General features: G+C 36.1%; 2 protein-coding genes across 3 annotated transcripts; both read left to right on the top strand.

Annotated features, from left to right (window-relative positions):
• Positions 1-265: 265 nt before the first annotated feature.
• Positions 266-11,367, top strand: SelR (methionine sulfoxide reductase SelR). 2 transcript variants are annotated; one of them, XM_022066520.2, is made up of 3 exons: positions 266-654; positions 2,034-2,206; positions 7,012-11,367. In XM_022066520.2, the coding sequence occupies exons 1-3, from the start codon at positions 557-559 to the stop codon at positions 7,221-7,223; spliced, it is 483 nt and encodes a 160-aa protein (XP_021922212.1). In that variant the 5' UTR covers positions 266-556; the 3' UTR covers positions 7,224-11,367. The 2 variants fall into 2 exon arrangements, with proteins under 2 accessions (XP_021922212.1, XP_021922213.1); XM_022066521.2 differs by having other exon boundaries at positions 268-654; positions 7,048-11,367.
• A 1,316-nt stretch (positions 11,368-12,683) lies between these two features.
• Positions 12,684-18,047, top strand: Taf9 (TBP-associated factor 9). The gene is made up of 6 exons (XM_022083443.2): positions 12,684-12,707; positions 12,950-13,080; positions 13,787-13,923; positions 14,561-14,692; positions 15,057-15,285; positions 16,093-18,047. Exons 2-6 carry the CDS (start codon positions 12,960-12,962, stop codon positions 16,245-16,247), a joined length of 774 nt encoding a protein of 257 aa, XP_021939135.2. The 5' UTR covers positions 12,684-12,707; positions 12,950-12,959; the 3' UTR covers positions 16,248-18,047.
• Positions 18,048-19,569: the final 1,522 nt, after the last annotated feature.

Raw genomic sequence — 19,569 nt, 5'->3', positions numbered from 1 at the left:
CTGAATTATTAATATAGTTATGGAGTAGTTTGTAGATCAAAGAGAAGGTATGTATTAGTGTCTGTAAATAAAATAACAGAAACTAATACGGTAAACATAACGTCATGAGCGAAATATCGCTGTGAGCAAAAAAATAAAGAGATGAATATTTTGGTTGCAGAGCAGCTGTCCTTCATACCGACTGGGTTACCTCGTTGTATATATAAATGATACATAGATGGAAGCACAATACATATCTATTATTTTTTATATCTGCATTAAAATGTTGTGGTGTTGTGGTTATCATTCTGTGGTTGACATAGTTATGGAGCGGTTGGAAGAGTAAAGGAAGGTTTTTTAATACTGTCTATGAATACAGTAGCAGAAACTAGGTCTGGAGGCAATTTAATACGGTAAACATAACGTCGTAAGAGAAGTCTCACTGTGAGTAAAATTTATTTCTCAAGGGATTAAATTGTATGTGGGTGGAGGAGAAATCTGACCCATACCAAATAAGGAAAAGTCTGTATACCGTGAAGAAAGTGCACCTTCGGAGAAAATAAGATTCCAGGCAGAAATGTCAGACAGTGACAAAGATCAAAATATTAAAGCAGAATTAAAGAAAAGGTTAACACCAGTGCAGTACCATGTCACTCAAGAAAAAGGCACAGAGAGGTAAGGTCGCAGTTAAAGATTAAATAACGAAATCATATATTTTAATATAATCATACATTGTGGGATTACTACACTATGATTAATGCATTTGGCAATGGTATACTTTATCTCGGAATTAAGTAAGTAAAAATCTTACTGAAGATAAGGCAATTTTCGTGGAAGGACTTTGGAAACGATAACAGTTGGCCAGGTTTAGGAGACTTGGACGACATTGTCAAGCACAGTAGTCACATAAATGTTGAATTTTTTAACCTTGAGTGTTATGACAGGCCTTATATGAGGAATTGGGTGAGGCATGAATGTGTGCTTGCACAACTGACAGCTCCCATGTTGATTGCTTCAAAGTAATAAAATATTCCAGTTTAGGTACATTCTGAACTGACAGAAAATTATTTATAACATTTGTAGCTTTCTAATAAGAAATGTGGAAAAGTATTCATAAATGTGTTTTGTTTACAGGAGATGAGGTAACATCCATTAGACTGAAGTGATTGAACTTTATCTTTGTGCAATCCCATTTTGTCAGAGATTGTAGTTACTGTTATTGGGAGTGGTTACAATGTAAACAATTGTGATTTGAAATACATTGCTAAAATGTCTTCCTGTCTTTGTCTGTAGTTATCAGTGTCTTTATGGGAATGAAAGGTTTTGCAATGCCCATATATGTATTTCCTTATATACTCTGATATGGTTTTGTTGAATGACAGGGAAACTTATGAATTCCTTGTAATGTAACCCATTGATTCGAAACCGCTAATACTGATCCCAGCATTGAACATAATCTTCATCTACTTTACTGAGATTTGGGTTTATCATGGTTTTTTTATGTTTCCAACATCTGAACACTGTTATTTTTGTCATTATGTGAATGTTCGTAGTATGTAATTTTTTAAATTTTAATATTTGCTATGCCTTTCTCAAATGAAATGCAGCCATCTTTTTCAGCTTTCATTGATTTTGCATAGAATGACCCTTGTTTCACAATGCACAAATCTCAGAAGTTACATTCACTCCTGTAGAGCAGCTTTGTAATGTTTTGTCACACTGACTTTCACTTAACCTCACTTTCCTGTTTCCCGCTTTTCTGTTTTTACCTTTGTCATTTCTGATGTAGAGATTTAAACTCCACTATATGGTAACTTGCTGTTTGTAACAGGGCTTTAGTTAATGATTTATTCATGTACTTTTTTGCAAGCTATTCACTTGCCGTTTATTCCATGCTGAATCTTTGGTAATGTGTAGAGTGAGACTGATAAATCATTGTTTCAAAACATATATTGTAAAGTTAATTAAAAGAAATGCAGGGCGTGTTTTGATAAAATTATTAAAATCATTGTGTTACCTATGCATACGTGCGATTACATTCTCATAATTTGTAGGGCATTTACTGGAAAATACTACAAAACGACAGATGCGGGAACATATACATGTGTGGTGTGTGGAGATGAACTGTTCTCATCAGAAACAAAGTTTGACTCGGGCTGTGGTTGGCCAGCCTTCAATGACGTACTGGACCAAGGCAAGGTGAAATTAACAAAGGATACATCTCATGGTGAGTGTTTGGCACGGCGAGTTCCAACTAATTGTTCCGTAGTTGGTCACTAACTTGCCCTGCTCCAGTAGGATAGTGGCTTTTATGGTACACGATTTCTACTTTGATTGTAAATACTTAGGAGGCTATTATCATCTGCGAGTTAGAACATTACATTTCAGTATTATGACATTAGAGCAAACTGAGTTATCTTTTTTGGTAAATAAACCACATTCAAAAAGCCCTAATTTTATTTGTCTCGGTCATTATTTTGTATACCCTGACAGATTCTGGTTTGATGATGTTTTTGCTGAGCAAACTTTGCTTGGCCTTGTCACCGAGTATTGTTTAAATTATATTTTTCTTTTGTTTTTCATTATTACAACAGAACAAGGGCCTTCATGATCTGCGTTCTTTTTTTTAATGTTTTTTCTTTCTGATTTGAACAGACATTTCTGCTTCAGGGTCAGGCAGGATTAAATTCACTCTGTATGTAGTAATTTCAGTGACAGATCAGAATTGTGTTCATGATGAAGTTAATAGCAGATTAAATTTTGTGAATTCTTGCTACTATTAAGTCTAGAATGTCTCACAAAGATAAAAATGTAATAAATTTGTATGGATATGAAAATTGATTTCTTACCATCGCTTACACGTCTGTTTGTGGAATGGCCTCTGCGTCTTTTGCCATTGCGTTTATATCACAGTGCTAACTTTGCTAATCTATTTCTCTGCGTGTTTATTCCAAATTTCTTGAAAATGAAGTGTGTCTACCACTGTGTTTTGAACTCAGTCTTGCCCTTATATCAGTATTCCTTTGATGGTCCAGTTTTGCAAACACTTTGTCTGTGCTGCTTTCAAACGTGGCTGTAGAGTAAAGTTTGTTGAGTAATATAATTGAATATCGGAAGGTAAGACAGCATTTTAACGGGTGTAATTGCGAATGTATTCTTGACAGTTTAATGTGAAACAAAAATTTGATAGAAATCCCTCGTTTGGTTCGGTGATCTGTCGTGAACTAGCGTTTTTTAACGTAAGTACTGATGGAAACTGAACAGATATGTGTCAGTCGTTGGCTCTCGAGATTTTTGTTTTTAATGATTTCTTATCGCTGTAATCTGATAACCAATATTCTGCATTTGTTTCTTGTTTCTTCAATATGATCAGTACTTGTGTAACGTAATAGTCCTTGAAATTTTTTTTGTACAATGGAATTTCTTAAAAGAATGTATGCCAAAGTCATTTTACATCTTAACTGCATTTCTGTTTGCGTATTGTTTATTGTCATTGTTAATTGTAAGTAAACTAGTCACATCCTGTACTCTTTTTTCATAATCAGAAATATAGGTGTGTAAATAAAGTTTTCTTTGGAAAACATTGAACTTTTTGTAGAAATAATTTTGATTGCATCCTTTGAAAGCATGAATTTGTAACCACAACATTACTGTTTTTTTTGTTGACATTTTTTCTTTTTTAATGGTTTTGGACAGGAATTGGATGTGACTAGTTTTAAAGTTCATACAGTTGTGTCTACAAATTTATCCCAACCATCCTAAGTCATTAGAGAAACCTCAATGATGTGTGTACCAAGCAGTGACCAACAGGAAGGGATTCTTCAGAATTATATCTTTATGAAGTTGACCGTCCAAAGTGAACGATGTGTTGTTAATTCTCTTGCAAGAGATAAAGACTTATTGTAATAATTTTAAGTCACTTTTTCATGCACTGCCATTATGTTAGTAACCAAAAATTGTATGGGAAAAATGTAAATGTATTAAGTTGATGTCAACTGAGCGTGCCTGACGTTTTTGCTGTAAATAATATTGTGCCTATAGGAAATCTTCATATTTGCTTAAATCTTATTTCAAAATTTATTTTTCTTGTTGCACTCATTTGCTACATTTTCATATAAATTCTTTTCCATTTTTATAGAAATCTTCCTTCCCACATTAACTCCGGGAAACAAAGTATGGAACAGAATTAAATTAGTTCAAAATATTAAATATTCAAGTAGACCATTTCCTTTTAAAATCATATTTTTAATTTTTGCTTTGACATTGGTCTGCGGTTATTAGAGCTTATTTAACGTTGATTTTTACTCCGTTTTGATAGGATTGATGGAATTTTCCAGTAAAGCCATTTAATTCAGGTTTTGTTTTTGTCAGATTGTACTGCATTTTAATTCTGAAACAAGGGAACTGATACCCTTCATCATGTACGCGGCTGGCATTGCAAATGAAATTTTTATAACTTTAAACCATTTGCTGCTGGCTTTAAGGCTCCATTGCGTTTGATTGAGCTGTTTTGATTTACGCACTAGACACGTGGGTGTGTGTAGAGAGTAATGAGAGGCAATGAAGGGGTTAAATTATTGTAAATTAGTACTGTAAAACACATTAGAAGGAACAAGCCTTCAGCTGACACTGCGTACAGCTCATCTGTATAGATTTATTCTTGTTTTTCGCTTTGTGTGTGTGTAATTTATTGTGATTAGTGTCCATTAATATCATTTAATTGCATCATTGAGGCTAGTAATCATGTGTTGAGATACATTAAAATAGAACATTCACAATGAATTGGCAGTGGGACTTGAAATTTATGTTCTATAAACAATACTCATTAAGTTTGTTACACATTCTCATTAGAGGTGATCTCTTATTCACACGATACCTGTCATTGCATGGACCATTCCAGCTTCTAGTCTCTGTGTGTGCAAGCTAAGCGTTGATGATGTTACAAATCAGTGTTCATTTCGCTATAACATCTAATGTTAACGTCCTGGTAATGTTTGCTACATTGCTTTATTGTTCTCTGAATTGGATTTTTGTTGAAACTTACATATTCCGTAACGTTTTCTAATAATCTTTCAAACCTTTCTTGTTTAAAATATAAAATATTTGCATTGTATTAGTTTTATTATTTTAGGAGAGGGGTGGCAAAATTTACGGTGGTCACTGATAATGTGAAATTAAAACTCTCCATTATTTAGTATTTCAAGATTTTAGCGTATCATTTGAAGTTCTGTGTATAGGTAACGTATGATTTCTGGCAGTGAAAAGTTTTAAATTATAAAAGATAATGCTTAAAGTATACTTGTCGGCTGTTCTAAGGCCGTAAGCTGTATGTTGATATAAGCTGATAAAACCTAAAAGGTGATAGGAGGAGTAAGTGGATTGTGCCTGTGTTGTGATGAACAGAACTGGATGGTAGCGAATGAGAACTTTCAGGTATACGGTATTTTGATTTGTCAGCAGATCTTATACAAACATGCTGTACATTAATGTTAGCATTCTCCTGCGTACATACATACTTTGGTTTATACGTCCTACCGTATCAAACTGGAAATCTACAACTCTCGTACTGTTGTACTTTGCTTCTGTACGATACGTTTTAGTATTATGAATATACTACGTGCATGTAAAGATCTGCTATTTAACATTTCAGTAGGTAGAATCAAGTCATTTGTCTAAATTAAAAAAAGTATATTTTTAAATGACTATAACCAACACTAGTTTAATTTAGCTTTGTGCCTTTTTAGTCAATTCTATTGGCATTTTAAAAATGAAACGCAGGATATTTAAGAAGTAGTGCAGTGCAGATGTAATGTTGATTATGCTGAATCAAGATGTTTTGCAGATTAATAGTTTACTTTCCTATGTTAACCTTTTATTTTATCAGTATGAAAAAACTGTCATAGTCAGTGTCATCAACCTTTCATGTCTTGGGCCCAGTCTGATGCCAGTGTTTTCAGGGTATCCTGAAAGATCTCCGTCTGTTTGGTCATTAACGGAAGAATTATAGTGGGATTCCTGAGTGGGACATTTCAAGAATGTGGGTTGGTCCATTTGGCTCTGTAATTTTATGTCCCAACCTTGAAAGGCAAATGGATGACCCAAGACTCCTCCCTCCAGTCCTGTCAGTCTTTTTCCTGTACCTGAACACCGGACGTCGATAGAAAAGAAGGAAGAATTGAATATTGACCTTCCACTTCAAGATCTTGACAGTTGCTTCAGCCCTCACCCAGTCTGGGGCCACTTCCACTTATGTGGCATCTGAACTCTGGTGATAGGGGACATTGTGATAAACTTTGATGATTTCCTGCCTGACTCTTCCTACTGTTCCCTATTGGTTCACTCTCAGGTAAGGAGCCCAGGCTTGAAGAGCTAATTTACTTGCTCTGTGGAGCCGTGTCCTTCCCGAGAAGCCAACGTGTCGGAGAGTTAACTTCTGATCCGCCAACTTTTTGTTCAGTGTCCTTTTTACAAATGGGCTTCAGTTTCCAAGTTGTCTTGGCAGCAGATCGTGTAAAATAACTTTCTCTTGGGGTTTCAATCTCTCTGAAAAAGATAGAAAAGTCTATATACATATAGAATCAAGCAGTGTGGTTGGTCATGTTCACATCTGATATTTTGTCGTGATAGATAGACATTAATTGTCGCTGTACCCGTGAGTTTATCCTTTTATTAGAGAAGAGTTACATAATCAGAGTTATTAAGTGCACAAAGAGCTCTGAAAACGGTACCTGTCGCGGTCTCAGGATTCATATGGGTACAGTTTTATTAAGCACATGTATGTGTATTGTGCCGATTGCTCTGGCTTTGAGAACAAAATAACCTAACCTAACCATATTATCAGTGACCACTGTCGACATTTCCACCCCTTGTTCAACATTGCTTGTCTTGCTTGCCGGATTGGTGATTGGTTCATACTTCTTGTTCTTTTTCTCTCTTACGAACCATTCATTCTCCCATCCCCACATTTTACCCGTCCCTCCATGACTCAACTGTGTCAACAACTTGAAAATACCGTAACGAACAACACGTCAGTTGGAGGCAACCTTCTGTTATTAATCGCAAACCCAGGAATGATCCGGACAGAAGTGACTTGCGCAAATTGTGGTGCTCATCTCGGTCATGTGTTCAATGATGGTCCGAAACCTACACGGAGGAGATTCTGCATAAACAGTGCGTCGCTCAGTTTTCATCCAGCAGATGGAAGCTCGAATTCAGGAGGAGATGCAACTATGAATGGTCAGTAGCAAATGTTGTTGTACTAGTATCAGCAATTGAATTGCTTATTGTACTGGTGTGAACATCTTTAGGTATTAAATTGAATCATGAATATGTTGTTACGTTGTTTCTTAAAACAAATGCAGTGTCTAATAGCTCTAACAGTTCTCACAGGTTTATGGCATTTTCATTGTGTACTGATTTGTTTTTCAAAACTAATTTAAAATATAGTTCATGACTTGGAGAATGTAGCATTGAGGGTTGTTGTGTTACCTCACTGACTTTGTTAAACAGTATATAACATGTTACATCTTTGTGGGGGGGGGAGTGCTTCCATTTTGCTGCATGCCTCACTTATTCAGTTTGATGAACTTTTAATCTGGTAAATTATAATTTGTAGGTTTACCTTGTAGAATGAGTGAGAGTACTCTCTACCGTCAGTAGGTCACGCACACTGCCTCATGGTCCGCGTGGTTTGCCGGCAGAATACAGTCACTCGTTCTGTATCAATGGAATTTACTGTTCACGAGTACATATTTAATTTAGGATCAAAGAGTACACTGAACGCAGACTGGGGTGGTAGATTTGAACACTTTACAGCCGTGCTGTTGATAATACCAGTGCGTATTAATGTTATCTGTCAGCCAGAGCACGGTTTTCATATAAAAAGAACATATCAGATGGATTTGGTTGAGGTGAACTGTTTTAAAATCCAGTACTTACTCTCGTTATAATATTAATATCAGTGGTCGGTTTGCGGACATTTTAGGATGTGCATGATATTAAGGCGCTAAATATTGTTCATTATTGAGTCCCTAGTCACATGGGTATGAAAACAGATTGACTTCTTCTTCCACGACTTCACAGGTACTCAAGAGGGAGAATAATCTCTTGTTTGTGTTGTTATAAACATCTATATCATTTGTATTTCTTGTGTTGCACTACCTTTATTTGTATTGCGTATATGCACATTTCGTTTTTACGTGTATGAATCAGGTAGGCTCTCTTTTGCATGTTTTGAAATTTTCATTTGAATTTGATTCTGTTGTTCTTGGAACTTTATCTGTATATCGAGTAACCCACTACTAACTATTGAATAAATATGATTTTCTTATAAAGCTGAAGTTACTAATGCCATTTTTGAGGTGTGAGGTTAGTTGAGTGCTGTTTAGAGCTACACTTTGTGTAGAGAAATTAACTGTAGTAAAACAAGTTAGGAAATGTAAGCAAAGCATAATTTTTGATTGTACAGTATGAGACAGATTGGGGGGGGGGGATACTGGTCCTTGAAATACACTGCAGCTTTATGGATCTGTGACTCAAAATGCTGAGAGCGATTGCCTTACAGGAACAGTGCAGAGTGCACATTGAACCATGAAAAGTGAAACAATAACATAGTCTCCGTTGACAGAAGCATGTGTGTGTATGTTTTTTAATTGATTGAGAAGTGAAGGACAAAAGTGTAAAACAAATCCACAGGAGTGAGAGTTTTAAGTTTTTTTTTTTTATGAAAAGGAAATATTACATCGTGTTTATGTTGTGAGTTCATATACTAGTAGCTGATTTGGTTAGTAGTTTATGTAGTGCATCTACACCGAGAATAATTGAAGGTTTCATGAAGTGATGCAAAAAAAATTTTGCATTTAGATTATGAGTAACCTGTTTTTTCATGTAGTATAGCCCTTCACTTTATATAAAGGTGGTCAGCCTGTAGGTATAGACCCACGAACGATGTTCTGTCGCTCCAGATGACGTCTGTATATTATGAACCATTGCAGATCTTTGTTAACTGTCAGTTGCAATGAGTTGGACATGACCCTCCATATGTGTGTGTACAGATCCATAATATCAAGACTGTAATTTCAGAAAGTGTCCTTTTTCGCATACGGAAATTACAATTTAAAAGAAATACTATTTGTTGATTTATAAAGGGCTCTAAAAAAGAACTGAGTACTTTAATTTTTTGCCACGGAAGTTCATACAAATAACGTGGTTGAACCCTTTATAAAGTGAAGAGTATCTAAAGAAATAAGGAGAAACAATGTAACTCGTACTGCCAAGGTAATTACATCTCATCTCAGCTACTAAAAACAGTCAATTATAGGTTGTTCAGAAATGAACCACATTAAAGCCAAAAATATACTTTGTAATGAAGGGTTTTTATCTGATTCACTGTAAACGTGTGTGAAAGTTGTGTCAGTAGCTCGCCAGAATTGTTGTACCAGCATAACACCATAAACTAAACTCATGTACGGATTAGTGTATGAAGTTTACATATAACAGTATTGTTAATTACGTAGCTGTATACAGAATGTGAAATTAAATTCTGGTTAAAAAATATACTCTGAAGATGATTGTCTTCTTAAATGTTGCACCATTGTAGTCTTGTAGAAAGTGATCAATGATTTAGAAACATTTTGTCACCACCATCGGAACTTGAAATCTCACGAAAGAAAAACTCTGTTTGAATTTTGTATATTACTTTATTTTTATATTGAGTTTAGTTTAAATGCTGTAGTATTTACCAGAGATCTGTTGTATTTTTGACATTGACTGTATAAGCTCCAGAAGGTAACTAACTCAGTTTTTATATTCAAAAGCTCTCGTACTGCTAGTGAAGTAAAATAATGGCAGAGGAAGGAATTATATCGTTGTTGGGCCATGTTATTAAAGGCTCTGAATCTAGTAGTCCTATAATGAAAACAAAACATCTATAATTTTCTTACATGCTTCTTGGAATTGATTAAGAATAACGTACATATTAGAGTAAACATTTGTACATACCAGCTTTTAGGTTATATTTGGAACATTTTGCTGCTTGAACATTTATAGTGGTTTAAAATTATATTTATTAGATGATAATGATGATTCTGATAAACAGTGTTAATTATATTCATTGTTCAATAGCCAAGTAACTACAGCAAAAGAAATATCCTTTGTAATATAAGATGAAAAATGTGTATACTGTAACATAGAACTATCCTGTAAAAGTAATGAAGATACATTTCAAGGTTATGTTAGGTTTTGAGATTATTTTTGCGAGTTATAGGAGGTAAATAATTTGATCAGATAAAATATTTTGCTGATGCTATGAAAGTTAACATAGCTGTGGGCCTTTTGGGTAATATGCTGTTATAAATTATAACCAAAGTTGAAATATGGCTTCCAGAAATTCTTTGATGTATGTAATAAATGGGATTCTAAACAAACCCTGCCCAAAACAGTTTGTGGGATAAGACTGCTAGAATCTTTAAGTTCCTTTGTTCTATTGCCTGTATTTTGATAACCGAGTCTGATTTGCCAGGTGTTCGTTAATTTTGTTGTCAATTCATATTTTGTGTATAAAATTTGATAGTGCCACTTTTCTAACTGCTATTTTCCGGTGGTTCATGACTCAGAGTCATCTCATTCAGACAGTTAATCAGTTTATAAAAATCTGTGGTAGTGTCTTCTGACAGCTTTTCAATTTTATGCTCTCACTCTTTAAAGTTTCTTCTTGTGTCATACTGTGTACTGGCTTCAGTAGATTAATATTAAAATGGATCATGAATGCTTATGTTCTTGTCTTGAAGAAATTTGAAATGGCTTGGGAGAGGATGCAGTTGTCGGCTTTTATTTTCATATTTACCAATGTGGGTATTTTCAATGTTGCATGTATCCAAATTGGAAGACTGGTAATGTCTGTGAATTGGATACTTTGTTTTATTGTCTGCAAATATTTGAATCCTTGTGCTTTCATCAGCACTCTTAAGGTACCATGGTGACAGTCAATAAACTTAGTTTAAATGTGCGTACAGTGGTGTTCATTTGATGATTTTATTTAAAATGTTATAGTCTGACATATTTTATATTATTTTATGTACTGGAATTTCATATTTTAGGTGGAAGTCATGTGGATGCTTAGTACAAATTTATGCAAGGATGTTAAGTAACCCCACTAAGTAAGTTTCTCCTGTATTCTTGAAATGTAATTCAATACTGTGTATTTTCCTCTTTTCTGTCTCAGAAATATGCTTATTAAAAAAAAAACTAGTCATAAATTACTAATATACTGCAGAATAATTATTAATATTGAAATGTTATTTTATTATATGAAATTTTGTGGTCATTTGTATTGAGAAAAGAAACTGGGCTTAATAAAAACCTGAATTATACTAACAGGTAAGTGGCATACTCCAAAGTGTTTTTTATCTGCCTACAACTTCATGTAATGTTACAGCCCACAAGACCAACATTTATCTTCATTGCCATGAGAACCTCAAATCTTATATGGGTAAGTGTCATATTGAAATATTTCCCACATTTATTTTTGAGGTTAAGAGCCAGATTAACAAAGTTTTGTATTACAAAATTTATTTTGGGAGGAATCATAATACATTATTGATGAAGGAGTTGCAAAATCACTTGAGATCCTTGTATTGAACCTCCTGGGATTTCCAGTAGACTTACTGAGATCATATGGGTGGCTTTGATATCAGCAGGGTAAACATTGACTGTGTTAACCTTTTAAGTCTGGATGGTAATTATATGTGCCATCTGCTTTAATATTCAGGAACTCTACATTTTGCCCATAGAGCATATTTATGGTTTCATGTGTTTCAGAATGAACAATGATTATTTCCCTAAACAGCATTAACCATCTAATCTTTGTAGTGGTGACAGGTTGTGTTTTCTTTGTATTATGAACTGATTTTTTAAAATATTATTTAGAAGAGTTTTGAATCCAAGGGGTTAATATTGCATTTCATCTTATATCACATATGTAGACCGTTTTGTACAGTTCATGGCAACAGGCAGCTGACCAATCAGAAAAATTCAGTGCATCAACTGATTGGAACTTACACATTGCCTAAGCATAAAGGCAGGAAGAGAAGTTTGCCATGCTCCAGAGCTTGGAAAAATTTATGGAGTGGGCAAAGGTTTATGGATTGTGCACAGAAAAAGGGGGTGGGCACCTTCAGGACATGCCAAACACCCTACAAGAGCAAAAAAATGTGACCTTCCACTCTGCCTTTCAGGTTACCATTAGGAAACTGGCGTTGAGGTTCAAAATTGATGCAAAACTTTGGGCTAAGTACCAAAATATAATTCTCAGAGTCTTGTAAACATGCTGAGATATGCAAGATTTTCTTTTTGTGTGTTAATTTTATGCGGTGCTAAATTAATAGTTGTAACGCCATTTAAAAAACGTGGTCATGCCAGCTCAGGCAAAGATCATGATTAATGAGTTCGACAGAGTAAAATTTTTATCCTACCATAACCAACGGCAACATACCAACTTTCTGACCAGTTCCATTTCATGGTGATAGACGGCAGCATAATATACGCGTGACGTAATACCCTACATGCGTTGCCAACGTTGGCATGAACTAACAACTTTTATTACAAACTGGTTATTAGTAAACAGGGCAAAACAAACTAAAAGTCAGACGTGTTTAGGGCTGAAGTAATGAATGCGTGCTGTTTTAGTTCTTCAAGTTGTAAACACCGTTCTTTTGTGACTGTCCTAGATGGTAAAAACATTGTTACCATAAGCATTAAATTTTAATAATATCCCGTATTCAGTACGTAGGACGTGATAGGATATGAGAATAGAATTTTCTTTATTTACATTCCATATCCTTCGTAGGCCTAAGCCAAGTATGTAGAACTTGTTATAGTATGAATATAATGTTTCTAATACAATATTAGTTTCTGTACCGATCTCTATGTTGGTATTCGTGTTCGGTACAATCCATGCCTGGTACGTTTACAGAAACTTCAGAATGGCTGTGCAGGCTAAGCATATACCGAAGGATGCTCAAGTAATTATGTCTATTATGAAGGATATGGGTATTCATGAATATGAGCCACGCGCCGTAAACCAGCTTTTGGAATTTACATATCGTAAGTATGAAAAAGAAGGAGGTGGTTGTATAACAATTGATGAGATACAAGAACAACCTCCACCATTGGTTTTAGGTGCATGTATTATAGGATATCATCCATTTACACTGTATGATGTAGTGATGTCTGTTACGTGTTTGTAAAATAGCTGTTTCTGATGTACCAACTATTACTGAATTTTGGTCTTGCTAGTAAGCCGAATAGCTTATATGAAGTTCTCTGTAGGAACTAACTGGTCATGTATGAGATTTGAGATTCTCATTACAGTGAAGATAATGTTTGTCTTGTGCTAATCTCTCAGTCCTGAAGATGAAGGCAGCATATTCCTCCGAAATGTTGGTACAAGTCCACACAGTATTACAACTCAAAAGACCAACATTGATGACTTAATTGATCATTGTACTGTAATATGAATTCTTTATACTATTTTTTTGTATTGGACTTATCCATTGCCAGTTGATTATTATCAAAATACAGTATTTCTTTGTGTGACTCACACATAAAGAGTAGCTTGATCATTTGTATTCAACAGAATAGGCGTTGCACCCTTTGGTACCTGAAGAGAAAGGAAGATCCATCTTTCAGAGCTTTGTGAGAAGAAGTATGTGCATACAGTTTAGGTTATTTAACCACTAACTTAGTTTTGGATTATGCTGAAGTGTGTTGTGATTTATTAATTATTAAAACTATTGTGGTTTTGATTAAGGTTATATAACCTGTATATTGGATGATGCCAGAGTGTTTGCAAATCATGCAAAGAAGAAAGTGATAGACTTAGAAGATGTGAAATTGGCAGTTCAGATGACTATAGATCGTGCATTTACAACTCCTCCACCTCGTGATGTAAGTACCTGATGTTAGAGGTCAGATTCTCATGGCTGTCTTATGGGTTTGTTGCACTGTGTAGTTACTGACATTTCAGAGGTGCATGTTGCCTCCATCATCAGGATGAATAAGTGTGGTGCGTGAAGTATGGGAACAAGTTGGACATGGTAGATCCTTGGCCAGATGAATGGGGTGTGGATTGGATGGGAGTAAGAGAGCCAGTGGATAAGTGCGACTAAATACAACCTGGTCAGAAGGGAGGAGGAAGACAGGTGTAATGTGTACATACAAGGAGAGAGGACAGGGAATTTAATGAGCACAAGGAAATGAGGATAAAAAGAAGTGATAGAAGAGGTGCTATATGAAATATGGATAAAAGGAAAAGAGGAAGAATGTAGGAGAAATAGGTAAGATACAAGGGAGATAACATAAGAGGTGGGAGGGAGGAAATAAGGAACTGGCTGGATCAATTCCTCACCTGTGGCTTACACATTGCCGTGATGGCAGAGGCAGCAAGCGCCTCTGAAATGTTGGTAAACTTCTACGGGGCAATGTGTTGCAACAACCCAGAAGGCAGCCGTTTGAGCGCACAATGATTTTGTGCTGTGGTTGATGATCTCAAATCAACTGTTTCTCCCTGCTTCATGTCGAACAGATTCTGCTGGAGGTCGCAAGAACAAAGAACAACAGTCCACTTCCACTTATCAAACCCCACTGTGGTCTTCGATTACCCCCAGACCGTTACTGTCTATCCTCGTGCAATTACAGATTGAGAAGTAATAAGAAGGTATGGTGAAATGGTTCTATATAATTTAGTGTTTACGTACTTTTGGAGTTTCTGTTAATGTCAAGATAATTGCTCTTAATAAATCTGTCTATCGATCGAAAATGCAAACTCTTGATTTTCCGTGCTAACAGTGGGGAGAACGAGCTCCAATAATTGAAAAATATGGCCAGTCCAAAACGTTTTGTTCGGCGCTTTCGCAGAAGTCACAAACTTTTTACACAACTGGTGTTAATGTGTAATAGTCATTTGTTTTTGTGAACTGTTTGTACTTTTCCTCACAACAGCGTGAATTTTTGTGCTTGTAATCTTCCGCACGTTTATTCATAATATGTAGGTGTTTTGGTTAATAAACTTCTACCCACAGCCCCAGACAAAGCAAGTCCACCATCACACGATGGCAGGGGGCAACGCAGGCTATATGAACGCAGGCGTTACATCGCATCTCACGCATGGCGGTGTGAATGCGACAGGAGTCAAGATACAGAACAAGCAACCGCAGTCACTGTCTATCGTAAAGCGACCGGGAACATTGGCAACAGTGGCAAGAACTCAGGCCATCACCATACCTAAACCTGTGATCAAATTTTCTTCAGGTAAGATGTGGCTAATAACCAGCATCATCACTTGGACTCCAGCAAGTGTTTGTGAGACCAGAAACAAATTTCTTTGTGTTGCCTTTAGATGGTATAATAATCATTGATTAACGTATCTACCAAAGCCTTGTCAACTTTTTAGGCATTCTTTACATTTTTGCATGAGCAGAGAGAAACTTGTGTGCCACTTTTATCTGTCACGTCTTCCACCCAGTGTCAGTGACTGTAAGAAGTATTTGTGGTGCCTTCTGCCAGATTCCATATGGCATACATCATAATGATCATTAAAATTATGATGATAATGACAGTGATTATTAAGTGGTGATAACTACCTAGATGGCTTACCGAACCCGAAGGTTCATCACCGAATTAACCAAAGCCCTCCACCGGACCCTGTCCTGGGCCAACAAAATCCAGTCTCCTTCATCTCCTATCTCCGATAGATCCCGCCTGAGATTATCCTCCCATCTACTTCTAGGTCTCCCCAGGGGTCTCTTCCCCTCAGGCTACCCGGTGCACACCTCTTGTCCCATCCATGCGCGCTACATGCCCAGCCCATCTCATTCTTCTCGACTTAATCACCCTGACAATACTGGGGGAGGAGTACAGATTTTTAAGCTCGTCATTATGCAGTTTTCTCCACGCCCCATCGTCTTCTCTCCTAGGCCCAAATATCCTCCTCAACACCCGATTTTCAAACACCTGCAATCTGTGTTCCTCCCTCAGAGTGAGAGAGTTTTTGCAAATAAAATTGCTTGTCTGAAGTCGGATTTGAACACAGAAATGAATATGTGCGCGTTGTTGCAGCAACTCCAACTTCAAAACCGATAACCAAACCCAAGTTCCAAATGGCAATGTCGACAGGAAATGCTCCAAATGCAGCCATCAAGGTTGAAGCGAATGATTTTCCTTCTGGAATGAAACGGAAACGAGATGAGGAGGACTACGACCTTTTGGAATGAACAGTGGTTTTTATTTGCATCTCATATTTCATACGAGCATGAGCCCAGTGTATGTAATTTTGTTAGAAATACTTTCATTCTGTTTGTATGATATAAATTAAGCCTTAAATAATCTGTAATGTTTCTTTGCTTCTTTAGACTTCTCATGGCAGCTTGAATTCCTTGTGGCTGTAATATTGTCGTATTCAAATCTCTGTTGACCCGCGATGTTTGAGAGTTGACCTAAACAGCATAGAGTATGAGGATAAAACAATTGAAGAAGTAGAAACAGCAAAATTTCTTGGCCTCCAAATTGACAGCGAATTAAAATTGAAAAATCATATTCAATACTTCATCACTCAACTAAGCTCGGCATGTTTCGCTATGAGGGCAGTTGCAGCAGTCGTGACAACAGAAACATTGAAATTAGTTTATTTTGCTTACTTCCATTCCATCATGTCGTATGGAATCATTTTCTGGGAAAATTCAATGGGCAGGAAAATATTTTTTTTACATTCAAAAGAAGATCATTAGAATAATGGCAGGCGCTAAAAGGAGAGCCTCTTGTACGGAGTTATTTAAGAAGTTTAATATTCTTCCACTACCCAGTGAATTCTCGCTCTCGTTATTGTCATTTGTAGTGGATGACATGGAAAAATTGCAAAAAAAATTCAGATATTCACAATAAAAGAACAAGATACAGATACAACCTTCGTGTGACGAATTCTAACCTCAGTAAATATCAAAAAGGAGTTTTCTACCTGGAATTATGTTAATCAATAATCTTCAACCTACAATCAAAAGTTTACGTCACGATATAAAAATGTTTAAGCCAGCGTTAAAAGAGGATCTGCTCAGTAGAAGAATTTATAAATACATGAAAGTTATAATGGTGATGGTGTCTCGTCATAATTATTTTGTTGTAATACTGTAATTCGAAAAATCTGTAAATAGCTGTTATTACTATGTAATTATGTTTGTGCTAGAAACAAATATTGTATTTGCGCTATGACCTGTTCTACATCCTTGGCTTTGGCCTGTGAAGGATCTGTGGAATGTAAAATTCTATTCTGTACTCCTCATTTAAGGAATGTTCTGCCATTTTAGACTTTAATGTCTCTTCGATTTTTGTGGTCTTCCTGCCTCCCACATTTGCATATGTCTAACGTGAGCAGACTTATAGCCTGCTAGAAGTTTATGGACGTTTCAGAGATCCTTGCTGCCTCCCTGAACTTCATCTTCCACGATGCCCAATTATAAGTTAAGCGTGGTGTGGGTGTACAACGAAAATTACGAGAAATGTGATACAATGCTCTGTGTCATTTACAAATATGCAAGCAACTACAGTGTTAACAGTCAAGGCTTGGCTAACATCTTGGCTTGAAATGTCATTCAGACGACCTGCACTTAACCTTTAAATGCCTAAAGTGTCTTTTAAGTCATTTTAGGCACTGGTATCCCTAGTTGGCCCACCATACACTTTAAGACACGGCACCACATCACGTAACATGGCTGTGTGATTGTATTTCTAGGTTCTGGTCTATGAAAATGTCAGTGTGCTCTAGAAGGATGGCTGTATAACCTACAAAAAATTTTCTTGTCAAAAGGGCCCCTTTTCTTTCCTTACAATCATTCTTACACTGTCTCCCTTATCAACTAGCAGCTATGATTTGTAAGTGGGAATTATCTTTTTATTTTCAGCAATATTATAACTTTCAAATAAACATTGAGCACAAGCCTGTAAAGTGTTTCTATAACTTGATCTGAAACGGCACAATTGAACTACTGATTTCACACAAATAAATGGACCTGTAACATTTTCATATGTTTTCGTATTTTGGTCAGATGTCCATAATGTATTTGTATCAATTTTCTCGTGACAACAACAAAATTTATTGCCAACGTTGAGATTGAATAGCACCTAACTCTTTTATCAACTGAACCCTGCTATCAGTACGTCATTACCATTGATATTTCTAATGAACATTAGATGGCAGAGCAAGCAACAACAGCATTGAGTTACGGATCTGTATGTTCATTACACCTGTGGTTTTGAAAACTGAGAAGTTATTTTTCATTGCTTGCGGGCGTGTACGTTGTTAGAGAATCGGAAAGTATTGGTGTTCGGTAGTGACACGTGTGTTAGTGAAGTGACGTGGCGTAGCTAAGTGTTTTCATGTTTGTGGTTAGAATGCCATTTTGATAAAAGTTTTTATTCAGATAAATGTGACGTATATTTCTGACACGAGAGGATTACTTCAGTGGGAGAAGAAGATGTTACAGTCTTCTGAGATAGGTCGAGTTTTTACAAGATGGTGGAATCGAATGCAGTGTTCCGGTAAGTAGCGCCACAACGTGGCAGTTTGAATAAGGGAGCAAAACTCGACACCAGGACACTTGTAAATTGTAGGGTATCCTCGTAGCAAATTTCCAGTGGCTGTTTCGTCCCCTAGACATGTGCGAGGGGTGTCCAAATAAAAGTTATATTTAAAGCATTCTCCTCAGTGTCACAGTGATAAACGTGCCACTTTAAACATGGTTAATGAAGTTGATCGATCGATTACAGTTAGGCCTCTACTGATTTGCTGCGTTGATTTGACGTTAGCAGGGGTTTAAGGACAGATTAACGTAATTTCAAAATGTATTGAAAGAGGACGAGTATATGGAGCTTAAGCTTAGTGGTTCATAAATTTGCAAAGCTCGGTACTTCAGTCACAGAGAGATATACATTACATATATATCGTAGTTCGTATAATAGTGATTAACAGTACTTCAAGTGAAATGTGTTTCAACGTATATTCGTGCAAAAATATGTTTAGATCTTCAAAGAAAGAGGGTATTTGACTTTCAGATTCATACATTTTAATAACCATATATGATGGCCATTTTCATGAAAATTAGTTAGTGTGGGGATGTTATTTTGTGACGAAATTACTAAATTCCTTTTAAGTAATGTAATTTATTGTATATAAATATAAAATTACAGTAAAACAGAACGATTATGAAATGTAACTGTCAGTAAATTTCGATCAGTTGCGGATGATAATTAGATATTAACGACTTGTATTATTTTTCAATTTGTGTGTTTAGTTTTCCATAATCATTATTTCTATCCGAATCCTCGCGGTGCACCGTTTGATTACCAGTGGCCTAGAGGTTAAAGGGTCGTCATATTCCGAGCACATAACATGAAGTTCCCTCATGTCGATACTCAGGGCAATCTTCTGCATGATAAAGTTTGGTTAGAGTCGTCCATCATTGAGGACTCTCTAGAATACGTGACGTCATGTTTTAGATATTCTAATGACAAGATAGCGTACACATACATAAGATATCCGTGTGT

This window comes from Zootermopsis nevadensis, unplaced genomic scaffold (assembly GCF_977971745.1).
Source record: "Zootermopsis nevadensis isolate Lab colony 2312 unplaced genomic scaffold, Znev_1.0 Znev_ptg000005l, whole genome shotgun sequence".
Lineage (NCBI taxonomy): Eukaryota > Metazoa > Arthropoda > Insecta > Blattodea > Termopsidae > Zootermopsis > Zootermopsis nevadensis.
The sequence above is the reverse complement of the archived record's forward strand: the minus strand, read 5'-3'. Positions and strand labels throughout refer to the sequence as shown.